The 14,986-nt window shown below is 47.2% G+C and overlaps 1 protein-coding gene across 1 annotated transcript in view; it reads right to left on the reverse strand.

Moving 5' to 3' along the window:
- Nucleotides 1-14,986, reverse strand: part of B4GALNT2 (beta-1,4-N-acetyl-galactosaminyltransferase 2) — a 42,206-nt gene that overhangs the window by 11,939 nt on the left and 15,281 nt on the right. The window contains exons 5-7 of the mRNA XM_049766035.1: nucleotides 6,270-6,376; nucleotides 3,418-3,462; nucleotides 1,065-1,244 (exon numbers count right to left, since the gene is read on the reverse strand). Coding sequence (XP_049621992.1) covers nucleotides 1,065-1,244; nucleotides 3,418-3,462; nucleotides 6,270-6,376 — 332 coding nt within the window. The remainder of the gene's footprint in view (nucleotides 1-1,064; nucleotides 1,245-3,417; nucleotides 3,463-6,269; nucleotides 6,377-14,986) is intronic.

Here is a 14,986-nt window from a genome sequence, read left to right on the forward strand (position 1 = left end):
TAGTCTGGGGTCATGGAGATCACATGATCGGACCTCATGTTTCATATTTTACTCTTGGTGTCCAGAAAGAAAAGTGTGACTTGAATTCCCTACAGTGGAGGTTGACCAGAGTGAGTGGCAGGAAACATTCTCCTGGGAATTGGTTGAGTTGGGGATAGGGGTGATGGTGGAGAAACAAAGTCACATCCCTAGGTCCTGGGCATTTCCTTCTCTATTGTGAGTGCTCAGGTTGAGATACTGATGTAATAGGACTATGGTAGGGTGTAATGGGATGAAATAACTGCTTGTGTACTAAGACCTGGGCTCTATCCCCATCACTCGCAGCCCAAATTAAAACCCAAATTCAAAGCCCAAATTAAAAATGTCATTAGTTGCCTGCATTGACAACAAGAGGAGCCCCTCCTCTGTCACAGCTTTAGTTGCTGAATAGGGCACCCAAATACATGATGTAGGGGACCAGAGATACAGTACTTGGGTCAAGGTATTGTATATGGCAAACCCTGCCTTGATTCCCACCACCTCATATGGCCCCCAGGGTGCTGCCAGGATTGATTGGGAAGATGGGGTCGAAGAATTAAAGAACAAGCATTGATGGAGTGTGGGGAACAGGAACCAAAGTAAAATCTTTTGGGGGTGGGGTTTGTCTTGGGGGTCACATCTGGTGGTACTACGAGTTTATTTGAGGCTTTCAGTTCAGGGATCACTCCTGATGAGACTCAGAGGAGGTGCTGGGGATCAAACCCAGGTAGCCATATCCGCTGTACTCTCTTCCGACCCCCTGGGGGAAATCTTAACTCCAGGGGCCTCCTGAAGAAGAAGAGCCCAAGGGACTGGGTGGGAGCTGGCAGATTCCTCCGCATGGACAGATTTTTTTTTTTGGGGGGGGCCACACCCGGTGGTGCTCAGGGGTTACTCCTGGCTGTCTGCTCAGAAATAGCTCCTGGCAGGCACGGGGGACCATATGGGACACCAGGATTCGAACCAACCACCTTAGGTTCTGGATCGGCTGCTTGCAAGGCAAACGCCACTGTGCTATCTCTCCGGGCCCATGGACAGATTCTTACCCACATCCACACCATGGAGTTGATACACGGTGCTAGTGTAGGTCACATGTTGGAGGATGAAATTCAAAAGCATCCGGTCACTGGTTGAAATGGTCATCTGCTTTGTGCCCCTGCCTTGCACCACATCGTCTGGGACATCAGCAAGGGTGTGCAGTGTCCCCAGGGTCAGTTTCAGTGTACCTAGGGTGGTTGAGGCAGAGATGGTCATGGTCAGAATGGACACTACCTGGCATGACCAGCAGGGGGCGGAACACAGAGGATGTGAGGAGATGCTGTGGCATCAGTGACAGCCAGAGTGGCTGCTCAGGCCCCAGCCAAGACAGTTCAACTGGAGGCTGGTGCCTTTAGGAGAATCCCTCCTTGTAGGAACCCACACATTCTTTTCCTCTGAATGCTAGGACTACCCCTAAACTCTCATTCCTACCAATTGCTGTTTGTGTGTGTCTGTTCTGTCTGACCCATGTAAGGCACATGACCTACCACTAAGCTAATTTCCGGTTTTAGCTGCTCCTTTAGGCTTCCCTTGGGCAATTCATCCTCCATCTGACCTAGAAATGGAGTCTTTCTGGGTTGGTACCACCTCTCCACATCGCTCATCATGGTGGCTTCATTCTATCACTGTGTTGGAGGCTACAATCCCTGCCTGTCTCCAGCTCCACCTTTCAGATGGCTCTGCCAGCCCCAAGAAGCACAAGTACCTCCAATTCTTTTCCCAGGGGCACTGCTGTGTTTCCTGTTAGCATGTCTTCCACCCTCTCTCTACTTTTCCTTGCCAAGGGTTTGCTGGTCTCATTGCTTAAGTTCTTCACAGCACGTCATACCTGCCTGTTTCTCCTCCTCCACTTAAGTGGTCTGGCAGGTTCAGCTCCATGTGAGGCTGAACTGTCCCTCCTTTTCCCATCTTGTATTTTCCTCACTACTCCTCTCCTGTCCTGTCTTCTCACAGACAGTTCTCTTTTGGAAAAATTAAGTGGATAATGTCACTTGTACTGAAAGTGCTTTCACCAGCCAGGAGATTGATACAGGAAAAATGTATGAGCACTAAGTTTTATTTATGTTGGGGTGTTTTGAAGGAGGACAAACTGGTGGTACTCGGGGCTTATTCCTGGTTCTGAACTCAGGCAAATTTGTGCAAGGCAAATTCCTCACTTCCTGAAATGTTCCAGTACTGGGAAAAGAGACGAAGAGAGACTCTGGCCTTTGAGCAGCTGAGACTCAGGAACAGAGAAAGGTGGGGAGCATCCCCACTGACTATGAGCAGCTGCAGAACCCAGAGAAGAAGATATCTTGAGGGGCCGGGAAGGTGGCGCTAGAGGTAAGGTGTCTGCCTTGCAAGCGCTAGCATAGGACGGACCGAGGTTCGATCCCCCGGTGTCCCATATGGTCCCACCAAGCCGGGGCAATTTCTGAGCGCTTAGCCAGGAGTAATCCCTGAGCGTCGAACGGATGTAGCCCCAAAAAAAAAAAAAAAAAAAAAAAAAGATATCTTGAAGATATCTTTTTTTTGGGGGGGGGGTTGGGTTTTTGGGCCACACCCGGTAACGCTCAGGGGTTACTCCTGGCTATGTGCTCAGAAGTTGCTCCTGGCTTGGGGGACCATATGGGACACAGGGGGATCAAACCGAGGTCCGTCCAAGGCTAGCGCAGGCAAGGCAGACACCTTACCTTTAGCGCCACCGCCCGGCCCCTTGAAGATATCTTGAAGAAGATAACAGAGCAGTGGGAAGAGGGAGAGGGCTGGCAGGAGAGATGGGTACAGGGATTTCTGAGGGACCCAGTAGTTTTGAAGTGCTAGCTCTCCCCCACCATTCTAGCTGCTGTCACACAGCAGGGTCTGACACAGGGTGTCTCACAGGGTGAGAAAGAAAACCCCATTTCCCAGGCTGCCACTGAGAGGGTGTTCTGGGTGGGATTCACTCTAAGCTGAACAGGTAAATTTGCAGACTCCCCTGGCTGGGAGTTGTTAGTGGGTTAGCAGGGCAGGGCATAGAGGATGCTGCTAAGATCTGCAGAAGCCACACCAAGAGGGACCACGATAGTAGTAACATGATGGCACAGCTGCCCTCCTAGGCACTCCAGACACTGCCATGGCCAGGACATCATGCCTTCTAGGGCTGGGGAGGTGGCAGAGGTCTGGTACCACATGATCCCCTGAGCACTACCAAGAAAAACCCCTGAGCAGGGGCTAGCTACCCCCCAGTGTCCCCATGCAGCAGGATATGGTCTCTACCTAAAACAAAGAAGCAAAAGCCATGTCTTCTAGAACACACTTTCCTTCCCCTGACCTCAGATTTGTGTTTAATAGTAAACTGGGGACAGAGGAATTGGCAGGACACCCACTGCCAAAGGGGGCCTCTTACCTCATAGTTGAGTGCATCTGGTCCTTCAAACTGGAGACCTGGAGGACAGAGGAAAAGAACAAATACACTAGATGAGAGATTGCCAAGGGCTCCCCAATGTTCTCCCATTCCTAGGAGGTGCCTCCATTCTTCCAAGCTTCTCAGTGTCAAACCCCTTCTAGAGTCTTTGTGAGATAGTATTCTGGGTGCTGGGAATGAATGAATCTCTTCTATAAGTTATTTCTGGAAAGGAAGCAATGAATGCATAATAAATTATTCACTGGGGCTGGGGTGTAAGTCATTCTCTGTTGTGTATGTAAATATTTTAGGGGATTATTATGTTACTGACCCTAACCTGATTGATTGGTGATTGGTGGTCACTAACATAATAATCCCCTAAAATATTTACATACACAACAATTCTCCCTCACCTGCTTGGCAGTTTCTTGGCCTCCGTGTTTGGAAGGAGTGCCTAGTAGTGCTCCAAGGTCATGATGATGCCAGGAATCAACTCAATACTTGCCACACAAAGAATGTGTTCCAGGGGCCGGGTGGTGGCGCTAGAGGTAAGGTGCCTGCCTTGCCTACGCTAGCCTAGGAAGGACCGCAGTTCGATCCCCCGGCGTCCCATATGGTCCCCCAAACCAGGAGTGACTTCTGAGCGCATAGCCAGGAGTAACCCCTGAGCGTCACGGGGTGTGGCCCAAAAACCAAAAAAAAAAAAAAAAACGCCTTCCTGGGAGCCGGGAGTCTAGCAGGAGGAGGTTTGGCAGGCCCCCGCCATGCCGGAGGCCTGCTTGGCCAGGCCTAGGGGGGGTGCGGGACTTGGGTAACCCCAGCACCCCTCTGCCGCCTTGCTCCAGATCTCCAGGGCTTCCCCGGGCCAAACGCCTGGGCAAGCCGGCACACTAACATGGAAAAATACTATACATACCAATAAGTTCTTATCTAATAAAAATGGGAACACACAAATCTTGTAGTGCAATGAGACCTTACACCCTGAACATTGACATGAAGACCTGGCACAGGCCTCAGAAGAATGGGCATTCTCCATTCACCCCTTGATCTACAGAAGACATTTACAAAACATCCAAGGTTGTATATAACATCACCTGGTGGCATTCCTGTACCAGGAAAGACCCTACAGCTGCTCTGACATCTACTCAAAAGAAACACCCCTTAACACTGAGAAGACAACAAGAACAAAGACCTACTTACTGGACAGGGCTTGCTGTATTGCCCCTTAATTGTGAGGTTTGTCTATAACATCACCTGGAAGCAATCCTCTACCACGGAAGACCCTACCACTGCTCAGACATCGTCCTGCTCAAAAGAGACTTCCCTTAACACTGAGAAGACTTAACAACAACAACCTGCTTACAGGAAAGGGCTTCCTGCATTGCCCTTTCATGGTGAGGTGAAACGAGAAGGCACTCCACATCATGACTTCAATGTAGGACATGCAGATTCCAGAATCTTTAATACAGAAACATGAGACCAACAACAGAGACTGTGTGAAAAGTGTGTTGGCACTACAGACAATGTCTTGGATCGAACGATAACTTTCCTGAGGCCTAGAGCTGGTCTTATGCCAGGAAACTTCAGGGGTAGGATCTCTTTGTATTTAGGCCAAGGTTATTCCTTTCCATGCCTCTCATATTTTGGTGGGCCTATGCAAACAACAATTGCCACTCTAACACCGTTTTTTTGTTTTTGTTTTTGTTTTTTGGGCCACACCCGGTGACGCTCAGGGGTTACTCCTGGCTATGCGCTCAGAGGTCACTCCTGGCTTGGGGGACCATATGGGACGCCGGGGGATCAAACCGCGGTCCATCCTAGGCTAGCGCAGGCAAGGCAGGCACCTTACCTCCAGCGCCACCGCCCGGCCCCTTCTAACACCGTTTTTACTGTGCTCCTTTGACTCTAATCCTTAAAACGCACCCACTTAAAATTTGAGGTTAACTTAAGCTAATATGCATGTACATGGAAATGTAAAAAATACTATGCCTCTAATGTTTAAGGAGTTACGTAAGTTTGATGGCTTTAGATTGCCTTGTGTGCTGTTAAGAAATATTATAATGTGCTACAATCTGGGGACTTGAGGGACAAAGTAATTGCACATGGATTCTGTTTTATTTATCTTAACTTTCTTTGGTGAAAGTTCAAAAATAGATATCAACAAGGGGACTTCTTCTGATAATTATGTTATGGGTGATTGTCCTTCCACTGTAACTTTACCTTATCCTCTTTCTTTGCATCTTTTGTTCTCATAATTCAAAATAAAAAAATTATAAAAAAAAAAAAAACAAAAAAACAAAAAAAAAACCAAAAAAACCTGAATGTGTTCCAACTCTTTGAGACATTGTCCCAGCCCCTAATGAATCATCCTAATGTGAGCCTCATAGACTAGATAAATCTAGAGCCAGAAAGTAGAACAGTGTTTGGTGGTGGCAGCAGGACTGAGAGATGAAACCTGGGGCTCCTACAGATCAAGCCCATGCTCCAGCTCTTTGAGTCATCCATCTCCCCAGCCCCTGAATGGCCGTTTTCACCCACACTCACATTCCTTTCCCCATGATCTCAGGTCACAGGCTACCACTTTGCTCTTGAGACTTAACCCTTCCTTAACCAGCTCAATCTACCCAAACACACAGATCTCTGTCCCATATCTTCCCAGGAAGATGTCCCAGGAAGGTGGCATCTACCAAGGGCAAATTTCCAGCCACAGAAGCACAAGGCTGCTGTTGAGTGAAGAAATGTCAGGCTAGCAGAATGCTGACAACACAGACCTTATAGTGTGGCCCCTCCTTGGCTTACCAGAGAATGTGGACATTCCCAAGCTTGGCTCCAAATCGGGGGCTCCTACCTGGGATGGGAACTGTGTGCAGGGGCATCAACTCCAGTCCATGGATGGGGTATCCAAAAGGGAGGTTGGGTGGAGCCAGCAGGGGTGGTGGGTGAGGCAGCCCTTCCCTGCAGAGAAACCCAACAGTGAGCAGCTGCCCCAGGTGCTCTTCAAGGGGCCTTGCCCAAACCTCCATCAGCTGGAGAGACATGGACAATGAGTTGCCTCTACCACCCTTCCAGGACCTCTTTTTTTTTTTCTTTTTTTGTTTTTTGGGGCATACCCGGTGGCACTCAGTTATTGCTCCTGGTTCTGTGCTCAGAAATTACTCCTGACAGGCTTGAAGAATCATACAGAATACTGTGGATCAAACCCAGGTCAGTTGCATGCAAAGCAAACACCCTACCTGCTGTGCTATCGCTCCAACCCGGCTTCCCCTTCTTTATTCTCATCCTTCCCTAGGGCAATTTGGCAGTCTTATTAATAGCCAAATATAAGCATATCGAGCAATCGAGGTGCCAGATGGGGAAAAACAAATACAAGACCCACATAAAGGAAGACACAAGGAAATGGAAATACATCCCCTGCTCGTGATTGGGAAGATTAACCTCACCAAAATGGCAGCATGTCTTTCTGGTCTGTGGTGCCAAGTGTTTATTCAGGGATCTATGCTCAGGGATTATATGCAGTGACAAACATCACACCAAGGCCAATTTGAATTTGCCATTCAGTTATCCTAGTTTATATCTCTTGGCTGTGAGGTTCACCTGGCTTCCTGTGAGTTATGGTTCTGGAAGCCACAGACTGATGAACTGCCTGGCACAATAACAGAGCCAGGGAGACCTTGCAAATCATCTGGGGTGGCACCAGGGATTGATCTCAAGGCCTTATGTATGCAAGGCAAGTTTCCCAAGCCACTGAGCTGCCCTGAGCTTAAGAATTTTTTTGATAGGGCCGAAGCAGTGATGCAAGCTGTAGGGCATCTGCCTTGCATGCACTAACCTAAGACAGACCACGGTTCGATCCCCCAGTGTCCCATATGGTCCCCCAAGCCAGGAGCGATTTCTGAGCGCATAGCCAGAAGTAACCAGAGCATCACCAGGTGTGGGCCCCCCCTCAAAAAAAAGACTCTGCTTGAGGTGGTGCTAGAGGTAAGGTGTCTGCCTTGCAAGCGCTAGCGTAGGACGAACTGCGGTTCAATCCCCCGGCATCCCATATGGTCCCCCCAAGCCAGGGACGATTTCTGAGCGCTTAGCCAGGAGTAACCCCTGAGCATCAAACGGGTGTGACCCCAAAACAAAACAAAACAAAACAAAAAACGACTCTGCTTGGCCAGTGTCAAGGGTTAAGGCACTTTGCACAAAGCAGACCCAGACCCAGTTTTAAACCCATACCGTGTGGTTTTGGGGATCTAGCCCAGTGGGCTCTCTCTGGTCTTCACTTCCCCCTTCCTTGATTTCATGATTTTTTTTTGTTTGTTTTTGGGCCACACCCGGTGACGCTCAGGGGTTACTCCTGGCTATACGCTCAGAAGTTGCTCCTGGCTTGGGGGACCATATGGGACACCGGGGGATCGAACCGCGGTTCGTCCTACGCTAGCGCAGACAAGGCAGGCACCTTACCTCTAGCGCCACCGCCCGGCCCCCAAAATGGTATTAGCTTTTTTTTTTTTGGTTTTTGGGCCACACCCGGTTGAGGCTCAGGGATTACTCCTGGCTATGTGCTCAGAAATCGCCCCTGGCTTGGGGGGGACCATATGGGACGCCGGGGGATCGAACCATGGTCCTTCCTTGGCTAGCGCTTGCAAGGCAGACATCTTACCTCCAGCGCCACCTACCCGGCCCCATTTTTTTTTTTTTTTGGTTTTTGGGCCACACCCGTTTGACGCTCAGGGGTTACTCCTGGCTAAGCGCTCAGAAATCGCCCCTGGCTTGGGGGGGACCATATGGGACGCCAGGGGATCGAACCGCGGTCCGTTCCTTGGCAAGCGCTTGCAAGGCAGACACCTTACCTCCAGCGCCACCTACCCGGCCCCCGATTTCATGATTTAAGTTCATTCAGCCAAGACTAATATCACATCCTGGGAACAGCCTTTTACAGGAGTCAAACAGCAACTTGCCCATTAGGAGAAGAAATCTTACCCCCACTTGACTTTTCAACAGGGCCCCCTACCTCTCCTACAAAGAAAAGCCAGAGCAACATTTTTGCCAAAGCCTCTCAGATAACTTTCAAAATGGTTCTTTCTGTTCCTTGCCTTACTCAGGAAGCAAAAGGCACATTTTGGCGAGCGTTGAGCTTGCTCCCTGGTCCTGGAGTACCTTTTTTTTTTTTTTTAAGATGGCATGGTGAAGTCAGAGTGATAACACAGTGATAGGGCACTTGCCTTGGATGCTGCTGACCCAGGACAGATACCGGTCAATCCCCAGCATCCCACATGGTCCCCTGAGCCTGCGAGGAGCAATTTCTGAGTGTAGAGCCAGGAGTAAACCCTGAATGCCACAGGTGTGGCCCCATACCCCCAAAAAAGACATGGTGGATTGTGAAATAAAAATATAAAAAGGAGGGGCCAGGCGGTGGCGCTGGAGGTAAGGTGCCTGCCTTGCCTGCGCTAACCTAGGACGGACCGCGGTTCGATCCCCGGCGTCCCATATGGTCCCCCAAGAAGCCAGGAGCAACTTCTGAGCGCATAGCCAGGAGTAACCCCTGAGCCTCACAGGGTGTGGCCCAAAAACCAAAAAAAAAAAAAATATATATATATATAAAAAGGAAAAAGAGTCCACAAGTTGAGGCTGCCCCAGACATAATGGGTTGTTTTTGCTTTTTGGGCAGCGCTCAGGGGTTACTCCTGGCTCTGCGCTCAGAAATAACTCCTGCCAGACTTAGGGGACTGTATGGGATGCGGGAATCAAAACCAGATCCATCCAGGGTTCGGCATGTGCAAGGCAAACAACACCCTACCGCTGTGCTATCTCTCCAGCCCCTGGCACCGTGTTTTTTTTTTTTTCTGGCACCATGTTTCTAACCCCTCAGGCAGACAGGTCTGATGAAGCAGAATAATGGCGGAATAATAATACACAAAGCCAGTGAGTTAAAGTTTCATTGAAGTTAGTCTGCTTTTTGCGTCATGGCCTTTCTCTGCCATGTGCTGCCCATGCCATGTGCTCTTTCTCTCGTCCTCAGCCAGACTCCTCTCTATTATTCAGAACCCCACGCACCAGGGCAGACCCTGGTTCATTTCCCGATATCCCATACGGTTCCCTGAGCTTACCAGGAGCGATTCTGAGCACAAAGCCAAGAGTAACCCCTGAGAGCCACTGGGTATGGCTCAAAAAAAAAGGAATTTGCCATTCAGTCTATTCCTGAGCTCAAGTCCTGAATCACAGTGCTTCCTCTTTCCTCTTATTGTTGTGGGTTTATTTTCAGGGGTAGAGCTTGGCACACCCAATGGTGCCAAGTGTTTACTCAGGAATCTATGTTCAGGGATCATATGCAGTGACAAATATCACACCAAGGCCAAATGTGTACAAGGCAATTGCTTTAACCCTCTACTGTCTCTTTGACCTTCATTTATTGTTTTTCTGACAGAATCCCTCCCAATGGAACTCACCAACAGTGCAGGATCCACTCCAAACTGAGCAGATCCTTCTGCTCAGTCCTTCTATTAATCTTTTTTTTTGGGGGGTGGGGGGGGGTCACACCTAGCAACACTCGGGTGACTCCTGGCTCTAAGCTCAGAAATCACTCCTGCCAGGCTAGGGGGACCATATGGGATGCCGGGATTTGAACCACTGTCCTTCTACATGCAAGGCAAACACACTACCTCCATGCCATCTCTCAGGCCCCCTTCTGTGAATCTTATCTTTGATTTCCCTGCCTGGTTATCCCACCCTTATGGATGAAAATGGTCTCCACATCCTTCCCATCAATTCCTTTGTTTGTTTGTTTGTTTGTTAGTTTTATTGGTTTTTGGGCCACACCCGGTGATGCTCAGAGGTATTAATTTGGGGGGATCAAAGTGATGGCGCAGGGATAGGGTGTTTGCCTTGCATACAGATGACCCAGGACGAACCGCAGTTCGATCCCCTGATGTCCCATATGGTCCCCCAAGCCAGGAGCGATTTCTGAGCACTTTGCCAGGAGTAACCCCTAAACGTCACCGAGTGTAGCCCAGAAATCCCAAAGAAAATAATTTAATTTTTTAATTTAGAACCATTTCTGGCAATTGCTCAGGGCTTCCTCTTGCTCTATTCTGAGATCACTCCTGATGGGACTCAGTGGACCATATGAGGTTCTGAGGATTGAGTCTGGGTCAACAGCATACAAGGCAAGCGCCCTGCCCACTGTACTATCTTTCCAGTCCCCCTACAAATTTCCTTTCATAGATGTCAGCCAGAACCAACTGCTGCTCTTGGCAACCAGCAACACTGGTGTCTAGATCCTGAGTGTTGTTGAATTTAGTCCATGCAGGCAGCAATATACCAGTGAATTGTTTGGCATAGCATAGTGAAACCAGTCTTTACCAGTTCTCTTTGTTTTTATGTTTTTGTTTTGGGGGGGTTTTGTTTGTTTTGCTTTTTGGGGGGGTTGTTTTGTTTTAGTTTGGTTTGGTTTTTGTTTTTTTGGGTCCCACCCTGAGGCACTCGGATTACTTCTGGCTCTGTGCTCAGAAATTGCTCCTGGCAGGCTTGGGGGAACCAAGGCTTGGGGGATGCTGGAAATCGAACCACCGTCTCTTTGGGGTTGGCCACGTGCAAGGCAAATGCCTTACCACTGTGTTATCTCTCCAGCCCATACCAGTTCTGATGGTGGATGAGGAAATGCTCTCCTGCCACCCACACCAATTGCTCAAAACAAGCTTCTATCCTTTGTTCTTTAGAAAGAAATAATATATATATTATTATATCACTATACTTATAATATAATAATATATATTATTATTTGCCATGGCAGCTCCAGTGTAGTCCGTGACATAGTGAAAGCCATGTTTTTGGACCTGAGGCAAAAGCTTCACAGAAGTTGGTCTCCTGGAGCAGTCGCAATGGCCCCAAAGCAAGAAAATATCCCCCACATCATGTACTGCTTCTGGGAACAATAAAAATAATTGTTTTTCTTACTCCATGCTACAGTAACCTGGGCACACTGGGTTCTATAGAAAACACACAACATAATTATTTGAGAACACGTTAATGATTTTATAAATCACACAGAAACTTCCGAGAATGATTTTTTAGAAAAGAAGTTTTTTGTTTTTTGTTTTTTTTTGGGTTTTGGGCCACACCTGGCGGTGCTCAGAAATAGCTCCTGGCAGGCACGGGGGACCATATGGGACACCGGGATTCAAACCAACCACCTTTAGTCCTGGATCGGCTGCTTGCAAGGCAAACACCGCTGTGCTATCTCTCCGGGCCCCCAGAACAGAAGGTTTTAGCAGAAAATCAAGGAATTGTGCTTAAAGTCTATTACTAATATTCTTAAGAATAACAATAGTGGGGCCGGGAAGGTGGCGCTAGAGGTAAGGTGTCTGCCTTGCAAGCCCTAGCGTAGGACGAACCAAGGTTCGATCCCCTGGCAACCCATATGGTCCCCCCAAGCCAGGGGCGATTTCTGAGCACATAATCAGGAGTTACCCCTGAGCATCAAATGGGTGTGGCCCCAAAAAAATAACAATAGTAAGAATCATTTAGCCATAACTTTGAATCAGTTATAAGTAGGAAAATTTCTGATAGAAGAATCTAGGGGAAAGCCCATAGCATAAAACCTGACAGCTGGAGACACTTGTAGAACTGTGACAGATTCATGAGTGTCCCTATAATAAAGCAGAAATAGATCACGTAAAAGAAACAAGATTTCTTATGTTCCTAAGGAAAAGCAAGGCACATGATGGTTATATCTAATACAGGGCAAAAGATGGGAACCACCTATAGGTAGGACTAGACTATGGCCCACTTAGCATAGGATTAACTACACCTGATCCCTCACCTTATGTAGGAGTTTATGATGAGGCTGGTAACAGAGGAGTGGTTCATTAAGGAAAAAGAGTGTTTTATTATAAATTGCCCTTTTTAGAAATATTATTAAAGCAATACCTCTTTACTTTCATCTTACACAGGAACAAAAGCATTTACTAAAAAAGTCAAATAAAGAGGCTGTGGAAGGCTTGGACCAAAGCAGTACATAATTGGAGACCTCAACCTAGACCCCCAGATATAGATTTAACAGGGTGAATTTATAACATATTAAATAAAATAAAAATCCTGCTCACAACTCAGGCTAGGCAGGTTTCTAAAATCAAGCAAAGATTAACCACATTAAACATTAGTCTTAGGTCATATAGTTAATAGACAATTACCAGAGTGCCACTGTTTAGAAATAATAAGATTAGGGAGCCAGAGAGATAGCAAGGAGGTAAGGCGTTTGCCTTTCATGCAGAAGGTCATTGGTTCAAATCCCAGCATCCCATATGGTCCCCCTGAGCTTGCCAGGAGCGATTTCTGAGCGTAGAGCCAGAAGTAACCCCTGCGCGCCACCGGGTGTAACTCAAACACACACACACACACACACACACACACACACAAATCAAAAGAAATGGTAAGATTAAATCTGATTCTTGATGAGGTTAGCATGCACTCGGGTCCTCGGAAGACAGGTGGGCAAAGGGTCAGAGTAACAAAGACTCGAAGTCTTGGGTGCTGGAAAGTGGCTAAGAGCTTTGGCTTGAGCCTCCGCTACATAGCAACTGCATTTATAGGTTATTTATATATCTAACAGCAGGATATTGGCAAAAAATCAAAATACATCAATTTACAGGTTCCTCATTTCAACACATTATTAACAATTTTCTTTTTTTTTTTTTTTTGGTTTTTGGGCCACACCCGGCGTTGCTCAGGGGTTACTCCTGGCTGTCTGCTCAGAAATAGCTCCTGGCAGGCACGGGGGACCATATGGGACAGCGGGATTCAAACCAACCACCTTTGGTCTTGGATCGGCTACTTGCAAGGCAAACGCAGCTGTGCTATCTCTCCAGGCCCACATTATTAACAATTTTCTAAGCATGCTAACCTCATCAAGAATCAGATTTAGGGGCCAGAGAGATAGCACGGAGGTAAAGCATTTGCCTTGCATGCAGAAGGACGGTGGTTCGAATCCCAGCATGTCATATGGTCCCCTGAGCCTGCCAGGAGCAATTTCTGAGCATAGAGCCAGGAGTAAACCCTGAGCATTGCTGGGTGTGACCCAAATAAACCAAAAAAAAAAAAAAATCAGATTTAATCTTACTATTTCTAAACAATGGCACTCTGGTGATTGTCTATATTAACTATATGACCTAAGACTAATATTTAAGGTGGTTAATCTTTGTTTGATTTTAGAAACCTGACCAGTCTGAGTTGTGAACAGGATTTTTTTTTTTTTTTTTTTGGTTTTTGGGCCACACCCTGTGACGCTCAGGGGTTACTCCTGGCTATGCGCTCAGAAGTTGCTCCTGGCTTCTTGGGGGACCATATGGGACGCCGGGGGATCGAACCGCGGTCCGTCCTAGGCTAGCGCAGGCAAGGCAGGCACCTTACCTCCAGCGCCACCGCCCGGCCCCAATGAACAGGATTTTTATTATATTCAATATGTTATAAATTCACCCTGTTAAATCTATGTCTGTGGGTCCAGGTTGAGGTCTCCAATCATGCACTGCTTTGGTCCAAGCCTCCACAGACTTCTTTATTTGCTTTTTTAGTAAATGCTTTTGTTCCTGTGTAAGATGAAATTAAAGAGGCATTGCTCTTAATAGTATTTCTAAAAAGGGCAATTGATAATAAAACACTCTTTTTCCTTCATGCACCACTCCTCTGTTACCAGCCTCATCATAAACTCCTACATAAGGTGAGGGATCAGGTGTAGTTAATCCTATGCTAAGTGGGCCATAGTCTACTCTAGTCCCATCTATAGGCGGTTCCCATCTTTTGCCCTATATTAGATATAATCATTGTGTGCCTTGCTTTTCCTTAGGAACATAAGAAATCCTGTTTCCTTTACATGATCTATTTCTGCCTTATTATAGGGACACTCATGAATCTGTCACAGTCCTACAAGTGTCTCCAGCTGTCAGGTTTTATGCTATGGGCTTTCCCCTGAATTCTTCTATCAGAAACTTTCCTACTTATAACTGATTCAAAGTTATGGCTAAATGATTCTAACTATTCTTTTTTTTTTTTTTTTTTTGATTTTTGGCTCACACCCAGCAGTGCTCAGGGGTTCCTCCTGGCTCCACACTCAGAAATCGCTCCTGGCAGGCTCTGAGGACCATAAGGGATGCTGGGATTCAAACCAATGACCTTCTGCATGAAAGGCAAACGCCTTACCTCCATGCTATCTCTCCGGCCCCACTATTATTATTCTTAAGAATATTAGTAATAGTCTTTAAGCACAATTCCTTGATTTTCTGCTAAAAACTTCTTTTCCAAAAATTCATTCTCAGAAGTTTCTGTGTGATTCATAAAATTATTAACATGTTCTCAAACAATTATGTTGTGTGTTTTCTATAGAATCCAGTGTGCCCAGGTTACTACTGTAGCATGGAGTAAGAAAAACAATCATTGGGGCCGGAGAGATAGCATGAAGGTAAGGCGTTTACCTTTCATGCAGAAGGTCGGTTGTTCAAATCCCAGCATCCCATATGGTCCCCTGAGCCTGCCAGGAGTGATTTCTGAGCACAGAGCCAGGAGTAATTGCTGAGCATGGCGAGGTGT

Source organism: Suncus etruscus, chromosome 1 (genome assembly GCF_024139225.1).
Source record: "Suncus etruscus isolate mSunEtr1 chromosome 1, mSunEtr1.pri.cur, whole genome shotgun sequence".
Taxonomy (NCBI): domain Eukaryota; kingdom Metazoa; phylum Chordata; class Mammalia; order Eulipotyphla; family Soricidae; genus Suncus; species Suncus etruscus.